General features: G+C 38.6%; 1 protein-coding gene and 1 long non-coding RNA gene across 4 annotated transcripts in view; one reads left to right on the plus strand and one right to left on the minus strand.

Moving 5' to 3' along the window:
• The window catches only part of CP (ceruloplasmin), a 61,109-nt gene extending 55,414 nt beyond the window's left edge, over positions 1 to 5,695 (minus strand). The window contains exon 1 of one of the 3 annotated variants that reach the window (XM_077160748.1): positions 5,273 to 5,695. In XM_077160748.1, coding sequence (XP_077016863.1) covers positions 5,273 to 5,421 — 149 coding nt within the window. In that variant the 5' untranslated portion in view covers positions 5,422 to 5,695. The remainder of the gene's footprint in view (positions 1 to 5,272) is intronic. The other 2 variants (XM_077160746.1, XM_077160747.1) reach the window with 2 other exon arrangements.
• Positions 5,696 to 7,636: 1,941 nt separating this feature from the next.
• On the plus strand, positions 7,637 to 9,778 carry LOC143682382 (uncharacterized). The gene is made up of 3 exons (XR_013175107.1): positions 7,637 to 7,730; positions 8,185 to 8,440; positions 8,519 to 9,778. It is a non-coding gene; the product is annotated as an uncharacterized LOC143682382 (long non-coding RNA).
• Positions 9,779 to 19,670: the final 9,892 nt, after the last annotated feature.

A 19,670-nucleotide genomic window follows, 5' to 3' on the forward strand; every position in this document is an offset into this window, starting at 1 on the left:
TAAGATAATAACGTCATTCCCTCCCATGTATTCGGAATTTACTCAAGTGGTCTTGGTTTATGTTTAGTCATGGTTACAAAAATTTGGATGGTATAGTTGAAAAGTTTCTGCATTCTTGGCTTCACTAGTTCAGACATGGTATATGCATAACAAACTATCACAAATCTCGCAGCTTAAAACATCCCCAATTTGTTGATGAACCTGGTCCTGGGACGGTGGGATCAACAATGCCATCCTGACCAAAAGGGGGAAAAGAAGTGTAACACATAAGGTATCAGTGGCTGAGAGAGTTCAAATAGAGTTGAGAGGCTACTCTGAAGGTCACTCTTACGCAAGCTTCAGTTAGACATTGCTACCTATCATAACTTGCCAAACCCAAACCCAAACTCAAACCATTCTTGCCAATTGCCTAGGACATTATATTAGTTGCTTACAAAGGTTCCATGCCTTAGGGTAACTTTCCAGAAACCTAGAACCTTTAGATGGGTCCCTGGACCAGATAAGTCCTGAAACGCAGAGGGCCCAGCCTCTCCAGTACATCAACTAGTTCCATCCCCCTATCCTATATTATCAATAGCCCCTTCCAACATGAAAAAGTTAGAATGGGCATAGCCCAAATACCCCTAAAGAGTAGGAGAAAGATCGAAGGTGTTGGTGGGTTATACAGAGAAGGTAGGGCTTAACAAATGAGTATGATTGCTGAATCATTATACTGATATTTCTTTTAGTCTACAGTATCTTAGAGCAGCCAGAAGTAAAAACTTAAAATTGTGGAATTGTAACCCATACTAAACTCTGAAATCTGTTCTACAACTAGTTGTTGTGATGGGCTTTGAAATTTGCTTTTTTGTATATATAATATTTTTCACCAAAAAGAAAATAAAAAGGAGGAGTATAATAAGAAGATAGGATTTAACAAATGAGACCGGCCACTGAATCATTATATTGATATTTCTTAGGATCTCCAGTGTCTTGGAGCAGCTAGAAGAAAAAACGAAAAATTGTGAAACTGTAACCCATACCAAACTTTGAAATCTGTTCAATAATTACTTGTTAAAATGTACTTGGAAATGTATTGCTCTTTTTGTATATATGCTATATTTCACAATATAAAAACATTAAAAAAATCCCCAATTTATGACCTCATGTTAGTTCACAGTTCTACAGGTCAGAAGTCCAATACCCCATGGCTAGATTCTCTGGATATCTAGAGAATAGGTATCATGTGCCTGAAAAAGGCACACTTTGTGGAGACACATGCTTCCCAGCTCATTCAGATTGCTGGCAGAATTCAAGATACTGCCTGTAGGGCTGAAAACCCTGTTTCCTTGCTGACTGTCAGCCAGGGGCCTCTCTCAGCCCCTTAAGGCCACCCACATTTCTTCTCAAAGTGGCAGCTTCCATCTTCAAGCTAGAAACCATATGTGGGATTCCCCTCAACCCCCTGAATCTCACTTCCTCCTCTCTCACTGGAGAACTCATGATGAGGTTAGGCCCACGCAGATAATCGTAAAGTCAACTCTGCCACTGGATGTAACATAAATCAGGGAAACGGTATCTTGTATTCACAGATTCTAGGGATTAGGGTAGGATAGCTTTTGGGGGCCCATTTTAGAAATTCTGCCTACCATACGTAGGAATCACAAGGAAAACAGTCTCAAATTAACATAGCTGTAAAGCTATAGCATAAATTTAAGTGAATTATGAGTCCTAACGAGCCTTGCTTCACTGTCACACCTGAAGGCAATACCTAATTCTCCACCTCCTTTTGGATCTGGCCTCAGGAGAAATAGAAATCGGGACATAGGGTAGAGCTTGAAAAGTGTGAAATATGGTACAGCCTCTTAATTAGTGGACTGTCTTGTGTTCTGATTGTTCGTATCAAACTAGCTGCTGCATATTATTTTTCATTTTGCAACTTTGGAGGATGCGTCATTATAAGTGCATTTTCCAGATGATTTTAGCTAATAATTACACTAGTTTAAGGATCATTAAAAAAACCTTCAAAACCCTTTTTGAAGGGGTGAGATGAAGATCTTCAAATTGTTTTCTGAAAACTTAGCTTGCTTTTAAAATGCCTTTAAACGTGTGTTGCTTGCTTGAAACAGGAGGTACTGGAAAAATTAAACTTTTTCTAAATAGTAAAACAACATTTACTGAATGCTTATTGCATCCTGATCTCTCAGGATTGTAATTATAATGCATGATTATATCATATGGTGGAAAGTTCTTAGTCTGTTTTTTCTTTCTTTGGTTAGGATTTGAGCTCTTATTTCTTCTTGGTCATTAGGTCTGTTTCCAATGACAACTTCACTTCTCCTGATCTGATTTATTGTTCAAATGTATAATGCGGTAACACTGTTTGTAAGAAATGTATGTGAAGTAACAGTCAGTAAGCCTGAGTGAGCACCTATGAAGTTGGTATAAAAGGATTTTGTGATGGCAGTTCCTGTGCTTAAAGTTTTTAATTTACTTCTAGCTTTAGAACTGTCTCCTAGAAGTTACCGGAAAAAAAAAAAAAAAAAGACCTGAAGATAGCAGGAATATTTATTATTTATTTCTACTATATAGTCAATTGATTCAATAAATATTTAACTAATGCCTACTCTGGGCCCAGCACATATTACTGTGTTCTCTAACAGCTTATTAATGTATCTTTAATTTTTATTTCAATATAAATCACTTAGGAGCAGGAGCTTTATTTTATAGAACCTTCAACTATTTATTGATTTGTTGATGTGACAAGTAATACATTGACCCAAGTAAATAGTAATACTGAGTATAAGAAAGTTATTTCCCTCCTCCCCCTTTTAGAAATTAATATTATTGGCTTTTGTACTAGAGAGAGAAAATCTATTTTCCTATTAAAAAATCTACAAATTTTTCTCTTTTAATATCTGCTAGTGTTTTCATGTTCACTAACCCTACAGATAACTTCCTAAACCCAGTTACAAACTTTCCTGTTTTTTTCTGTTGCCTGATTAACTGTATTCCAGTGTGACTCTGTCCAGAGAGGAACAAGGGGAAGATTTGACAACATAGCCTGAAATTTCTTCTAGCTTTCTATATGCTTTTTTAATCATTCATTTTCATTTATTCGTAAATATTTATTTAGTGCCTACTGTATACTAGGTACCAGTGACCGAGCTGTGAGCATGACAGATGGAGTTCGTGCCACCTTGGTACACATTTCTCCTCCTCAATGTCTCAGACCTTCGAGGTAAGCATCCAGCTTAAACCTAATTCTCTGCCTAACACCATCTTGCACTCTTTTCAAACCTTGTTCCCAGGCCTGTTAATATCCATCCCTTTTTTGGCCATTATACAACAATGTCTGGCAATATTCATTTGTCATCCTTAGTTGACTGAGCTCGACTTATTGAAAATCTGGGACAAAGAAGGAGGCAAGTAGAAAAAAGTGGCTACCTAAACTCATCTATACAAAGAGACTAGCAGGGTAATCAGCAAAAATTGCTGAAGATTTATTCACTGTTGAGGTATGTGTGTGGAAAAATGAAAGAATCAGGAAGGCTGAGCAGTCCCTAGAGTTTTCATGTCTCTAGGCTGCTGTGGAAGCTACAAGAGATCATCAGACCAACGACAAAAAAGAGAGATGAAGTTGGTAACGGGAAGATGCCCCACTTCCATTTTAAGTATCACTATTTAATGATGGAGCCAAAAAGCTCTTGCTCCTACAACCTTCTGAGCACAGAGCTGCAAGAATATTTAAAAACAAAGAAATTTTTATCCCCAATCCAACCCCTCCCCCCCCAAAAATTCTTAATGATCTTCTTTTCTCTAATTTCTGCAGTTAGACATTTGTGTATGTATTTCAGTTATGCCCAATAAAACTGATTCCATTTTTTTGTTTGTTTTTCACATGGGCAGTCACTGAGAATTGAACCCAGGTCTCAATTCTGCAGGCGAGAACTCTGCCTGTGAGCCACCATGGCCTGCCCAATTGGTTCTATTTTTGACCCTGAACAGTGACAGAGGGATGGAGGGTGGCGATATGATTTTAAATGGTCTGACTTTTTCTTTGGAAATAAAACATCATATTTAATCAGGGAAAATACTGAATCCATACACAATAATGTTCGTATATAATACTCCTAAGACAGTAACATCTCAAAACCAGGTTTTAAAAAAATAATGTACAAGCAAGATATACTAGTTTTATTTACAACCGGTTATCTTTAGGTCAGAAATATTTCTATTACTATATACATGTGTATTACTAAATTAAAAACCTAACCATTAGATATTATTATCTGCTACACATTTTTTATTTTATTATTTTTTGTACCTGCTACACATTTATTTTTTACTATGAAAAATTCCAAACGTACATAAAAATAGAGCAGTTTACACACATCACCAGATTCAACAATTATGAAATATGACATAATTGCTTATCTATTAAGACATGATCTTGACAGCTGGTGATCACTGGACTCATGTGTACCCGTCTTTCAATTTGGTGATAAATGTTTCATTGATATTTTTAAAAGCAATAACCTAGTAGAGAAACATCTACCACTGGAAACATTAAGAGGAAATAAACTCTTGTTTTTCTGTATGGTGAATATTGTTTGAAACACATGGACAATCAACTGAAATACAGAAATATTTAAGTTACAGAGAGGTTTTTTATTTGGCCATCATAATAAATAGCTAACATTTTTTTGAGCATGTATGATGTACCAAACAGTGCACTAAAAGCCTCACATACTTCCTACCAGCAAACAACCTATGAGGCATCTTGTTATCCCCGTTTTACAGATTAGGATTCTGAGGCTGAGAGAGGTTAACTTAATGAATAATCTAGACTTATTTCACAAATATTAGGCAGAAAACACATTTGTAAAATTGTATTTGATTTCCACTAGTGATGTTTGAAGGATTAAAAAATATTTTATATTTACCACTAACAAGCAGATAAATAGTATAATAAACACAGCATCGTATAAGACATTGCTTAAATTAAAGGAGTTTTGCATAAATAGACAAATAGACCAATCCCTGTGGGGGATGCAACAACAACCAGGAGAGATACACAGTTCTCCAGACGAAGGGGAAAGGAGCAGGGCATCGGCTCAAATGAAAAACATCTAGGAATTTACAGGCGACTAATCAAAGCGACTTGGGTTTCAACTGCACTCTTGCAGTTTCTGTATATAACAAAGTGAAGAACTAATTCATCTTCTTGGCTTTATTTCTTGCACTGATGATTTATAAATTTGGTTCATAAACAATAAAAATTGTGACTTACGTGTCAACAGAAATGAGTTTCTTTTCCCCATTGTCGGAGGCATAATCCCAGGTTGCTTCAACAATTCCAATGTAATAATGCTTCTCTTTTGCCCAGGCTGGAGTGAAAATACAGAAAAACAGAAAAATACCCAGCAAAAAAATCTTCATTTTTTTTTCTTTCTTGGAACCTGAGAAGCAATGAAGTTAAATCAACAGCAGGCAATTTTATAAGTAAGGTTTTCTTCCTTATTTGTTTGATTGACACAATTTAATATTGCTCAAGAATAAATTGTTTCATTAAAGCAAATATTTTCTAATCCAGTTCAGTTCTCGTAAACCCAGAAAAAAAAAATAGTTGTTCGTTGCCAGGCGTCTCCGATTTCAAGTGAAAAGTCAACAGTTATTGTTGGAGGTCCTAGAGTGTGCATAATCCTCTGCCTTCTTCCATTCATTGTGGAAATTCCAGGAGGGTAGAGACCATCTCTAAATACTCCCTTTGTTCCTTCAACAGTATGCCACAGTACAGTGCCCTACATACAGGCGGCTTTTAATAAGCCAGGATAAAGACTATGTAAAATGAATCAAAACTTGTAGCTCTTTACTATTTTGAAAACCTAATAAAATTATTTGCAACTTTAGGAAATGAGGCATGATATTTAGCATACCAAATTTAAGGGACCAGGAGGTACACAGGTGGTTCAGTGGTAGAATGCTCACCTTCCATGCAGGAGACCCGGGTTCCATTCCGGAACTATGAATCACCACCACCCCCCACCCGAGCCCCGTCAAAAGAAATTAACTGACCAAAAATAAGTTCATTTTGAATGAATTATCTGTTCCATGAGCTTGGAACATCTGCTTCGAAACTTTACTGGATTATGAATTGCCATAGCAAATAACCAGCAGTGCATAATAGGGGAGAATAATAATTCTGTTTAAGTCATCAAAGAGATCAACCGTAAATAACTTTCTTTTCTTTTTTCCTTTTTTTTTTTTTTTGCATGGGCAGTCACCAGGAATCAAACCTGGTTCTCTGACACGGCAGGAGAGAACTCTGCCTGCTTGCTGAGCCACGATGGCCCACCCAATAACCCTTTCTTAATAGGCAAAGTTTGGTCTTAGTAAATGGAAAGTACCCTGGGTTTGGTGACCTGGGATTTCTCTTTTTGACATGGATGTGAATTTCAGGGTAGAAGACTTCTTATTAAATTTCAGTCTTTAGTTATCAGGTATTAGTCAAAAAAGCATTAAAAAGTAGCTTTTTTTTTTCTAGCTGAAGAAAATCTTCATACCAATGCACATTTTGTAATATAACCTTTTTCTCTTGATTATCTCAAAGCATTATGTAGCTATTTGCCAAAGGCTGTTTGCTGAGATAGAATGTAATAGACAAAAGCATCCTGTTGTTTGAACAAATATTATTGAGTGAATCTACTGTGTTTCAGGCACTGTTCTAGGCATGTGGGATAGAAAGTGAATAACACCAACACAGTTCCCTCATAGAACTTACCTTCTATTTGGAGGAGACAGATAATATACAAATGAAAAGTGAAATGCATGGTATTAGTGGTAAGTGCTATAGAGAAAAATACATCAGGGAAGGAGGATATTGGATGCTGGGAATCAGTATCTGACCCTATCATATGCTTAACCTCTGAGTTTCAGCTTCATCTGCAAAACTCTCATCTTCAGAAGATAGTTGTGTGGATTCATGGTACTGACTCCTCTTAAGTGCATAGTGGAGGAGCTCTTCCCACCATTGGTAGTGACCTTGACTAGCTCTTCCCACCACTGACAGTGACCTTGACTAAATGTCTTGATACAAAAATCATGTCACTGTGCCCACCTTGAATGGTCATGCCCTTCACGACCGCTGAGAGGACCTGAATGGGGCTAAAGCCTGGACCGGACTCCACTGGTCAAACCCTTTGTCCACAAGATGTTCTTCCTTTAGAAAATTGGTGCCCAGGATGGCTCCTTTATCCAAACGGTCCATACAGATGGGAAAAACCGTAGCAATTCATTTTCCCAGAGAGGACACGTTTTTCTAATTGGTATGAAGCCACTCTACAAGCCAGTAGGTGCCCTACCACTTCCTACTCATTCTCCACTCAGTGCTCCAACTCAGCACTATGTAATGGAAGGATGGTGCTCAGAGCATAGCAACACCCACTGAAGTCACTTATTCCAGCAAATTCTACCAACCCTCCCCCCAACCCCTGCACCTACTTAAATGGTTGCTGAGGACTCCAGAATGTATTCTTGCAGCATCTCTCAGACTGGTGGTGAAATGAAATGGTTACACAGTAACAACCTTGACCCATGGCAACAGAGTATATTTTACAGTGTAGTGCACAAAAGGTCTTGAAGATCATATTTCTATCCTGTTCTGTGCTAGTTACTTTTCCCATCTAAAGGCGTGCAGCAGCTTTGTGATAGAGGATAGAGAGAGCGCTCGGAGTCTCGGGACTGTCAAAGTAAGAGGGAGAAGCCACAGGGGGCTTATAAATGACCAGTCATATGAGGAGTCATTTAAAATTGAGGCTGCAACATTATAGTGATTCTGGGGTTGGCACTTAAAAGTGAACTTTGAATAATATTGCAATTGAGAATTTTCTGCAATAGAAAATGAAGACTCTTATTCAAGAAATGCATCATGACAGCATAGACTAGTGAGAGACAAGAGAAGCAAGGGACCCACCAGGAGAAGCTCAGCAGACTGAGTGTTGCAAGAGAGACTAAACTGGACCACAGTTTTTCCTTTTAGCTGTGCCTGATGAAAGAGTTGATTCTCAGAACTTCAGGTTATGTCTTTGTAGTTTGTAATATATAACTATTATATGCCAAAGTTAACTGTTTAGTAACACGGGTAGAGCTACATAGAATGAGTTTTACTCACTATCCACAATTTCTTTTCATGTTGTCTTAAAGAGTTCTAGACTGAACTGAGCTATCAAGATTCTGCGGCTGAAAATGGCTAAAATGAGAGCAGCAGCCTCTTTTACCGACTGTTGCTTCAGTTCATCTCTGTCTGACAGGATGCAAACTCTCTTTACCTCCACTACTGCTGTTCAAACCCTCTGGTTTCTTCCTAATCGATCCATGAGAACTGGCTCTTCACCTCTGCTCTATGATAAAAGAATTGTCAGGAAACGAACCACCAAAGAGTGAACTTCAGTTTTTAACGGTAGGAGACACAGCATAAAACAGCAAGTCATCCTGTTTGTGACCTGCCAGACCGTGATGCTACTTTCTTTTTTTACAGGAAATTGTGCAACTCTGGAATTTTACCGGTGAGTGCAGTCATGCCCAGAACTCTGCTAATGAGCACACTGGTTGGACCTGGCAGGATGCGAGCCCTGCTGAGCCTCTGTCTCCTCTAGTCTGTTCAGCTTTATTCAGGGAATGAGTGCTCGGATAGGGCTTTGGTTGCTCCTCCCCCTTTGGCTGCCCAGCGTGGGTCGTGACCCTGCTCTTTAGTTCCTGGAAGACCGAGGGACCACGGGCAAGGGATGAGAGAAGATCCTCATGGCATAGATGACTAAAGCACTATGGGAAAGAGACTTTCAAAAATTGTATACGGGAAAATAGACCATCTGGACCAGAAGAGTAGAAAAGCTCAAATGAAAAAAAAAATTACTAAAGGTTTGGCAAAAGATTTGAACAGGCAGAATAAAAGAATCAGCAAATCAGAAGGTAGGACAATTGAAATTATACTGTCTGAGGAGCAGAAAGAAAAAAGATTGAAGAAAAACATATAGAGCTTAAGGGACTGGTGGGAACAATTAAGCATACAATTTACACGTTATGGGAGTCTCAGAAAGAGAAGAAAGAGAATGCATTTTTTGATAAAATTAAAATTATGACTGAAAACTTCCCAAATTTGACAAAAGACATGAATCCACACCTTCAAAGAGCTCAATAAATTCAAAGCAGGATAAAACAAAATATATCTAGACTGTGATACTTTTAAGGAAACTTTAAAAAGGTGAAGCAAAGGAAAGGATCTTGAAAACAAGGATGAAGCAACTCTTCTGTTGCCCACTCCGATAGATCAGCAGTTGATTTCTCATCAGAAACCATGCTGGCTAAAGCGCAGTAGGATGACATATCTAAAATGATAAAAGAGGGTGGGCCACGGTGGCTGAGCAGGCAGAATTCCTGCCTGCCATGCCAGAGACCTGGGTTCGATTCCTGGTGCCTGCCCATGTAAATTTTTAAAAAACATGATAAAAAAGAAAAAAAACCTGTCAAACAAGAATTCTATATCTGACTAAAGCAGCTTTACATAAATAAAGGAAAAATTATGACATTTTTAGATACAAAATAAAGGCTTTCATTGTTATAAGAAATGCCTTATAAGAAATGCTAAAGAGAATCCTTAACGTGGAAATGAAAGTACAACAGTCATTTACTTAAAGCATATGAAGAAATAAAGACCTCTAGTAAATGTAAAAGTAGAGTATTATATTTTGTTTGTAACTCAAGTTTTTCATTTCCTATGTGAATTAAAGGACAAATTCACAGAGCGATAATTATAATTATTTATCTGTGTTAATTTGCACTCAATGCAGAGATGTCATACCCATACAATGCATAAATACAGACAATGGGATACGTGCAAACAAAAGTAAGGAAGTTCTGTTTTATGGTACAATGTGGATGAACCACCACGGCATAATACTATGTGAAAGAAACCAGGCAACAAAGATCTCACATTGTGTGATTCCATTGATACGAAATATCCAGAACAGATAAATCCCCAGAGAAACAAAAGCAGATTGGTGGCTGCTTAACTCTTTAATGGGTATGGAGTTTTATTTTTGGATTATAAAACATTCTGCATTAGATGGAGGTGGTGATGACACAACACTGTGAATGTATGAAATGTTAATGTATGTTTCACTTTAAAATGGTAATTTTTGTTATGTGGATTTTAACTTAATTAAAAAAAATTCTAGAATTGCTCCAAAGGGAAAAAAAAACGTGTAAGGGGGTGCACAGGTGGTTCAGTGGTAGAATGCTCACCTTTCATGTGGTAGACCCGGGTTCCATTCCCGAATCATGCACCCCCTTAAAAAAATTGTATAAGGACTTCAATTAATGCTTCATTCATCTTCTCACTTTACCTTGGGTGATAGAAAAGTCACAGCATATGATTTATTAACAATGAAAGAGAATGACAGTATTAAAAATCTTTCTACAAGAGATTGAAAAGTCACTGGGCTTGATTACACAGAACTTGAATGTGTAACTTTTTGAAACAATCTCCTCCCTTGACATAACATGACCTCCTTCCCTTGTTTTACCCCAGGTTGGGTTCAGTATCTCTCCACCATGCAGGAACCACTGTTGAGTGGTTCATCCTTACTAATGCACTTAGAGTAAATTTTTGTTTTCTTCTCTGATAACAGTGTATATCTAATTTTTAATTTATGCTATGCTATAGAACACTTCCCATCATCAGTTGTTAATAAATACATTTTTTCTTTTTTTTAAAATTTATTTCTTGTTATCAAACCAAAACAACACATACCATGGACATTCTTTTTATATATATATATATATATATATATATATATATATATATTCATCATCATGATCATTTCTTAGAACATGTGCATCAATTCGGAAAAAGAAATAAAAGGAAAACAGAAAAAAAAAATTCATACATACCATACCCCTTACCCTCCCTTTCATTGATCACTAGCATTTCAATCTACTAAATTTATTGTAACATTTGTTCCCCCTATTATTTATTTATTTTTAATCCATATGTTTTACTCATCTGTCCATAAGGTAGATAAAAGGAGCATCAGACACAAGGTTTTCACAGTCAGACAGTCACGTTGCGAAAGCCATTTCCTTATACAATTATCTTCAAGAAATATGACTACTGGAACACAGCTCTACATTTTCAGGCACTTCCCTCCAGCCTCTCCATTACACCTTAACTAAAAAGGTGATATCTATTTAATACATAAGAATAACCTCCAGGATAACCTCTCGACTCTGTTTGGAATCTCTCAGCCATAGACACTAAATTTTGTCTCATTTCGCTCTTCCCCCTTTTGATCAAGAAGGTTTTCTCAATCCCTTAATGCTGAGTCTCAACTCATTCTAGGATTTCTGTCCCACATTGCCAGGAAGGTCCACACCCCTGGGAGTCATGTCCCACGTAGACAAGGGGAGGGCAGTGAGTTTGCTTGTCGTGTTGGCTGAGAGGGAGAGGCCACATCTGAGCAACAAAAGAGGTTCTCTTGGGTGTGACTCTTAGGCCTAATTTTAAGAGGCTTGGCCTATCCTTTGTGTGGTTAAGTTTCATATGAACAAACCCCAAGATTGGGGGCTCAGCCTTTTGTTTTGGTTGCTCTCACTGCATGTGAGAATATCAAGAATTCTCCACTTGTGGAAATTGAATTTTCCCCCTTTCTCAACATTCCCCCAAGGGAACTTTGCAACTTTTTTATCACTGTTCAAATCACTCTGGGATTTATTGGGTCATCACTCTGGACAAACCTACAAAATCTCATACTCTACTCAAGGTTCCATGTACTATGGTGTTCAGTTAAGCTGTCCGCGTAAGTTATATTAGGAAATGCACTAGTCAAAATATAAATTTTGTACCAAATGAACATTTTTTGCTTTAGTCTCACACATAAGTGAAAGTTTTACAATATTAATTACCATCTATTTTCAACACACTGCAGTTTTTTAAAAATTCACTTTTTGTGTCCTCTTCAGTGTCTTAGGCAGTAGCCTTGTAACACAGGTTTACGATGATTTTGGGTCCACAATCAAGAGTCACTTTACATGCCCCTATGAAGACAGACATTGGTGAAGTCCAAGCTGTCCTTGAGTAATAAAATTGGATATATATATATATATTTTAGGTGCATGGTCTCGGAATTGAACCCAGGTCTTCCTCATGAAAGGCTAACATTCTACCACTGAACCACCCATGCACCCTTTGTATTTATTTTTCCTTTTTTTTTTTTTTCATGGGCAGCACTGGAAATTGAACCCAAGTGTCCAGCACAGCAGGTGAGAATTCTGCCACTGAGCCACTGTTGCACTGCCCCATATGCGTCTGTGTGTGTGTGTGTGTGTGTGTATATATATATATTTTCTTCCACATGGGCAGTCCCGTATATATTTTTAAAAAAACAACAACAAAAAAACTTGGTCTCGGTGCCATGGATCTTCATGTCACTTTACATTTAACACTTCATGTCAACATTAGCTGCTTATGTGATTGTCTCCCCGGTTAGATTGGACTTCCTTGGGTCTAATGATTACGACTTACTTTGTATTGAATTCCAAGTACTTAGCAAAGTACTTGATGCATAGATTAATAAATATTGAATGAATAAGTCTTAACTATAATTACCATGGCTAATACTAATTAGATGGCTACAATGTGTCTGGCGCAGTGCCAAGGGCTTTATAATTTAATTTAATCCTCACAATGACCAATTAGAGAAATTTATTAATTTTCTATCTCTGCTCTAACAAATTGCCACAAATGTAGCGCCTTTAAACAACACAAACTTATTATCTAACAGTTCTGTATGCCAGAAATCTGATGCTTGAATCACTGGGCTAAAATCAAGGGGTCAAGGCATGGCAAGATGGCAGCATAGTGAGGTGTGGAATTTAGTCCGTCCTCCAAAGCAGCTAGTAAATAGCCAGGAACAGTACAGAACAACTGCTGGGGGAACATTAGTGACCAGACACACAGCATATACCAGTTTGACCAGGTGGGATGGCTGAGACCCCACAGAGAATTGTACATCCCCCAAGCCACGGAGGCCAGTGCCCCTCTCCCATGGGCATGGAGGCTTGTTTCTTAAGGGGAAAGGAAACAGACTTTACTAGCAGCAAGGACTTAGCTCAGCCAAGCTCCAATTGTGGAATTAATAAACAAATTCTGAATACTGAAAATAGGTCCCCAGCACAGATAAACCTGGAATAAGCACCAAAGGAACTAGGAATTCCCCCACCCTACCACAGCAGAAAGGCTGGGGCTGATGGGAAAAAAAATACCCGAGGCTTTTTGAATTGGACAGCACAAAATACTGGAAAAGGGCTGGACCCCAAGAAACAGGGGCACAGAGAGCCTGGAGATACATAGAGCTATATACCAATTCAAGGTCTTGAGTGGCAAACCTGAGGAGTAGGGGGGAGGATGGTCCATCTCTGAAAGGGCTTTTTTTTTTTCTTTTTCTTATCTTAACTGCTCATTAGATAGAGCTGCAAGCTCTCTCAGGCTCCAACACTGCCCCAGACAAGGGCAGAACTAAGGCATGTCTGCGTGACAAAGTAACTAGTCAGGCAAAAGGGGTTAACTCCCTAAAGGGAGTATCTTCCCCAAGAAAAGAAGGGTGGGTCCCAGCTCAAGTGCAATCCCTCCTTCAAGGAATTCAGTTCCCAGGGGCTGGAAAACAAAAGCGATCAAAGACCACCTACTACTTCACCTCTGTCTCAACCACATCTCTGTCAGGGAGAGTCTGCTGAAGTTAAAGGCACCACATCACTTTACCCTGGTGGGAAGCCACAGGCAGACAAGTGCCACATGCTGGGCAGGACAGGGAAAGCATGGGCTAGAGGCTCCATAGGAAAGTCTGTCAACCTGCTGGGTCTCACCCTCAGGGAAAACTGATGCCGGCTTCTCTTTCCTCCTGAGGCATGGGCCCATCTGGTCTGGAAAAATATGGCTAGGGTCTATAATATCTGAGGAGACCCTCCTCAAAAAAAAAAAATGGGTGCATATAGGCAGGGCAGGAAACATAAAAACAAGAACTGAAAATTTCTGATCAGTTAAACAGAAGCTACGCTAGATGTCTAGAGTAAGTTGAATGGAATGTCAAAGGGGCCAGCAGAACCATTGCTTTCTGGAGGCTCTAAGGGGACCATCCCTTTTCTTGCCTGTTCCAGCTTCTAGAGGCTGCCTCATTCCTTGGCTCCCAGCCCCTCTTCTATCACTAAAACCAACAATGGCAGGTAGAGTCCTCCTCATCCCATACCACTCCAACCCTCTGTTCTGCCTCACTCTTCCACTTTTAAGGACACTTGTGATTACATTGGGCCCACTGAATAATGCTGAACAATCTCCCCATCCTAAAGTCGTCTGATTAGCAGACAATTTCATCAGCAGTCTTATTTCCCCTTTGCTGTGTAAGATAACATACTCATAATTTCCAGGGATTAGCATTTTGGGTTGGGAGGGGGCGTTATTTTACCTATTACAATAGGTATTATTACTATTGTTGTTGTGTTTTGTTGTTTTATAGTATCTTATTTTGAACAGTTTTTTAATGTGAAAAATAACCTATACACAAAAAAAGCAATAAATTTCCATACATTTTAACGAATCTGCTATGCAACTGATTTTAGAGTTTGGTATGGATTATAGTTCCATGATTTTTCTTTTTTTCTTCTAGCTGCTCCAAGACACTGGAGACCAAAAAGAATATCAATATATTGATTCAGGAGTCATACTCATTTGTTAAATCCTGTCTTCTCTGTTATACTTTCTTCCCTCTCTCTTTCTTTTTTTTGGTGTCTGTGAAAAATATCATATATACAAAAAAGCAATAAATTTCAAAGAACATTGCAACAACTAGTTGTAGAACAGATTTTGGAGTTTGGTATAGGTTACAATTCCACAATTTTAGGTTCTTACTTTTAGCTGCTCGAAGATAGTGGAGACTAAAAGAAATATCAATATGCTGATTCAGGGTGGGCCATGGTGGCTCAGCAGGTAAGAATGCTTGCCTGCCATGCCCAAGTACCCGGGTTCAATTCCCGGTGCCCGCCCACGTAAAAAAAAAAAAAAAAAAAAAGAAATATGCTGACTCAGCATTCACACTCATTTGTTAAACCCTACCTTCTCTGGATAACACCACCATCTCTTTTGATCTTTCTCTCATTCTTGGTATTACTACTATTTTTTTCACTTTACAGATGAAGTAACTGAGACTGAGAGAGGGTTTTATGCCTTGCTCAAGATCCCACAGTTAGCGAATGGAAGGGTAGGGATTCAAGCACAAGCCTGCCTGGTCTGAGATGCCCCGTGGTTCTGAGGGTATCAGGCCAGTATAGGCTTGGGCTCCTCGTCGGCCTGCTCTTTGGAAAGACTCCACCCAAGGTCTTGTTGTCACTTTGCAGATTCAGAATCTTCTTTTTCTCAATTCATTTAAAGATCATTAGGTTTAGAGGGATCCATTTAAGGTAAACAAACTTGGGGAATAAAACAAAATAATAATTTATTCATTTAAAAGTAAAGGAAGATAGGCATAATGTATATTATTGGTCTTCTCTTGTTTACAGAGTATTTCCTTCTTGTTTATAGATCTGCTTAGAAAATCCTATTGTGGAAGAAAATTTTCTTGGATTTTGAGCAAAAGGAAGTGAATATGTATATATATATATATATATATATATATATATATATATATATATATATATATATATTTTTTTTTTTTTTGGCAGGCACCAGGAATCAAACCCGGGTCTCCAGCATGGCAGGCTAGAACTCTGCCACTGAGCCAGCTGGAAGTGGATATTTTCAAAGCATGTTTCTTTCCCTTCCTTTTTTTCTTTAAATTTTTCCCACTACGAATGTTTCTACCTAAATAATGGGTATTTATCATACAAACAAGAGAACTTCCCATCAGCAACAGGCACTCAATTGTTCAGGGAACATATCCTGCTGATGTACTCTCTTTTTTTAATTGTAAAATATAGCATATACACAAAGTAAAGAAAGGAAAAAACAATTCTCAAAGCATGCTTCAATAAGCAGTTACAGGACAGATCCCAGAGTTTGTCATGGGCTACCATAGCATTATCTCAGATTTTTCCTTCTAACTGATCCAAAACACTGAAAGCTAGAGGGAATATTAATATCGTGATTTAGCAGCCATACTTGTTTTTCAGATCCCATTTACTCTGTTATACCTGCTCCTTTTCCTTTAATCCTTCTCCCAATCTATACAGATCTTTGGGCAATGCCTGTTCTGACTTTTTCATGTCGAGAAGGGGTGTCCAAACTAAAGGATAGGGGATGCAATTAATTGATAATCCTGGAAAGGCTGGTCCCTCTGAGTTTCAGGATTCATCTGACCTAGGAACCTTTCGGGAATTATAGGTTCCAGGAAAGCAAGCCTAGTACATGAAACCTGAGATTCTATAATCTCAGTTCAAGCCCTAGGTATTTTTAAGAGTCAACAGGAGTGATATTGATTGGGGTTTAGTAAACCATGGCAGTTAGCATTATCTAACTTAAGTTGCATAAAAGTAGCCTTCAGAATAGCTTTTTGACTCTTTTTGATGTCTTTTGGCCAATGATGCCTTATTTTATTATACTTTTCCCCTTTTTGGTTAGGAAGGGGTGCTGGTTTGAATCTGTTGTACTCCAGAAAAGCCAAATTTGTCAAGTCTCATCAATATTGCTGGGTGGGAGCTTTTTTATTATCCATGGAGATGTGACCCACCCAATTGTGGGTGGTAACTTATGACTAGATGGTTTCCATGGAGATGTGTCTCCACCCATTCAAGGTGGAGTTGCTTACTGGAGCTCTTTAAGAGGAAACTATTTTGAAAAAAGCTTCAGAGCCACGAGAGCCATGAGAACCCATAAAGCCAGAGACCTTTGGAGATGAAGAAGGAAAACACCCCTGCTTGGGGACTTCGGGAAATAAGAAGCTGGAAGAGAAAGTTAGCAGACATCGCAATGTTTGCCATGTGCCCTTCCAGCTGAGAGAAACCCTTTCTTGAGTGAAAGTAACCTCTTGTTGATGCCTTAATTTGGACATTTTCACAGCCTTAGAATTGTAAACTTGCAACTTAATAAATTCCTCTTTTTTAAAAGTCCTCCCATTTCTGCTATATCGCATTCTGGCAACGTGCAAAACTAAAACAATGCCCCAAAGATGGAGGGAGCAGAGGATGCAATGATTGAGAAGTACAATGTTGAATGCCGATACATTTATATGACGGAATTTTGTGCAGCTCCCAAAAGGAGGGCTCTTGAGGGACACACAATAAACTGAATAAACCTTATTGTGCAAAATAAGCCAGAAACAAAAGAATAAATACGCTAAGGTCTCTCTCAGAAAATACTTATAAGAAAACGGGAGCCTAGATTATGGGCCTTATGGCAGCCACATTTGGTCTGAAGTTGTAGAGGTATTTCTGGATTCTGAGACACTGAGCTATATGTATGTTTGCTGCTATTTCCCTGGGACTTTGAGTAGCTCTCTGACATCTAGGTCCCAGAAATGGAGTGCTGCAGCCCTGAAAGTTAGCACAGCTATATACAATGACAGTTAAAGTAACTGAAAAAGAGATCAGGCCTCAAATTGAATTTAAAACAAAGCCAGTCTGCCTGGGTCTAAAGTGAACTAGATTGCAGGGTAAAAGATGATAGTGTATGCACTCTAGATCTTCAGCTACGATATGAACTCAAAGGCAGAGAAGTTTATTATGCCTAGAACCTAAATTTTCTGTAACACATAATCTAACTCAACCTTTCTGGATAGCTCATTTAAGCAATCCAAACTCCTGGAGTCCAGAACGGGAACAAGACCTTGTGATTCTGTATAGCTTAATATAGTATCAAGATATAGCTCAGACTATAGTGGGCTGGTAATTGAAAAGCATTGGTAGAGTCCCTTGAGGGTCTGATGAGAAAAAATACATATAGATGTATATTTGGAACTATTAAATTCTCCTCTGGGAAACCCCAGTTACCCTCTCAACCACTGGGGACTCCCAAGAAAATAGGCCATGCCCTGGGTTTTGAGGCTTGCCCTCCAGAAACTTATTTCTGTAGGGGAAAGGTTAGGACTATATAAGGAGACCTAAGAGCTGGTTCCAGGAAGCCTCTTTGTTCCTCAGCTGTGGCCTCTATCTCTCTGGGCCCAGCTCTGCAGGGAAGGCCATTGCCCTTCTGTGTGGTATGAGCCATTCAGGGGTGAAAATCTCCCTGACAACATGGGACGTGACCCTGGGGATGAGCCTGGCACTGGCACCCTGGGATTGACATACCTTCTCTTCGAGTTTGCTAGCTGCTGGAATGCAATATACCAGAAACAGAACGGCTTTTAAAAAGGGGAATTTATAAAACTGCAAAGTTTACAGTTCTAAGGCCATGAAAATGTCCAATATTAAAGGAAGGTTATAGAAATGTCTGATATAAGGCATCCAGGGAAAGATACTTTGGTTCAAGAAGGCCAGCGATGTTCAGGGTTTCTCTCTCAATGGGAAGGGCACATGGCAAACATGGCAACATCTGCTAGCTTTCTCTCCAGGCTTCTTGTTTCATGGAGCTCTGCCAGGGGCATTTTCTGTCTTTATCTCCAAATGTCTCTGGCTGCATGGGCTCTAAAGCACTTTCTAAAATGATTTCCTCTTAAAGGGTTCTAGTAAGCAACCCCACCTTGAATGGGTGGAGATACATCTCCATGGAAACCATCTGATCAAAAAATTATCACCCACAACTGGGTGGTTCACATCTCTATGTATAATCAAAAAGCTCCCAGCAATATTGAATGAGGATTAAAGACATGACTTTTCTGGGGTACACCACAGATTCAAACCAGCACAGGCATCATGGATAATGTCCAAAATAAACAAACCATGTCTTAAAGTATCTTTGTCTGGTTGTACAATCCTGCTGATGTACTCTTTGTCTCCAACTCTCACCTATAAAGACTGCATACAGACTGCTACCCTTCCATCCAACTCTATTTGTTAAAACACACTTCACACATTCATTAAATTGAAATTTATTTTAAAAGATTGCTCTCTTTCCAGCTTTGAATCCCAAAGTATAGGATCGTGTTCTTAAATGGGTGAATGAATTAGACATTACTCTTGGTGAGATTTGGGCAACACCTCTTGCTCTTTTTTTAAAAGAATGTCCTAGCTTTATCAGCAACATCTTTATAACTCTCAGACTAGGATGCTTCTATGGGGGCTAACTGTATCTGTATTTTATGGTTTCATTTTAGTTTAATATCAAAGAGTGGAGGCTTTATTGTTTATTTTGTTCAATGTGTCAATAGCATTGCTAGTATTTTTATTTTAAAAAGTCCTCTGCTACAGTGTGGTGCAACGGTGACTCAGTGGCAGAGTTCTCCCCTGACATTCCCAAGACCTGGGTTCGAATCTTGGTGCCTGCCCATGCAAAAAAATTTCTCTGTTAGATATACAAATTGGAGAATTTATGGGTGGAAGGATATGATATCTGGAATTTCCTTGACAATACTGTAAGAATTCATGTATTATGTCATTGAGAATTTAAGAAGTGAAAAAAGAGCAAAAACTTGACTTTAGTCCAGTTTTCATGCTGAACACTTTTGTTTAATCTTTTATTTCAAATATTCTTACATATCTTCCAAGGCAGAGGT

The sequence above is a fragment of the Tamandua tetradactyla genome, chromosome 5 (assembly GCF_023851605.1).
Source record: "Tamandua tetradactyla isolate mTamTet1 chromosome 5, mTamTet1.pri, whole genome shotgun sequence".
NCBI lineage: Eukaryota > Metazoa > Chordata > Mammalia > Pilosa > Myrmecophagidae > Tamandua > Tamandua tetradactyla.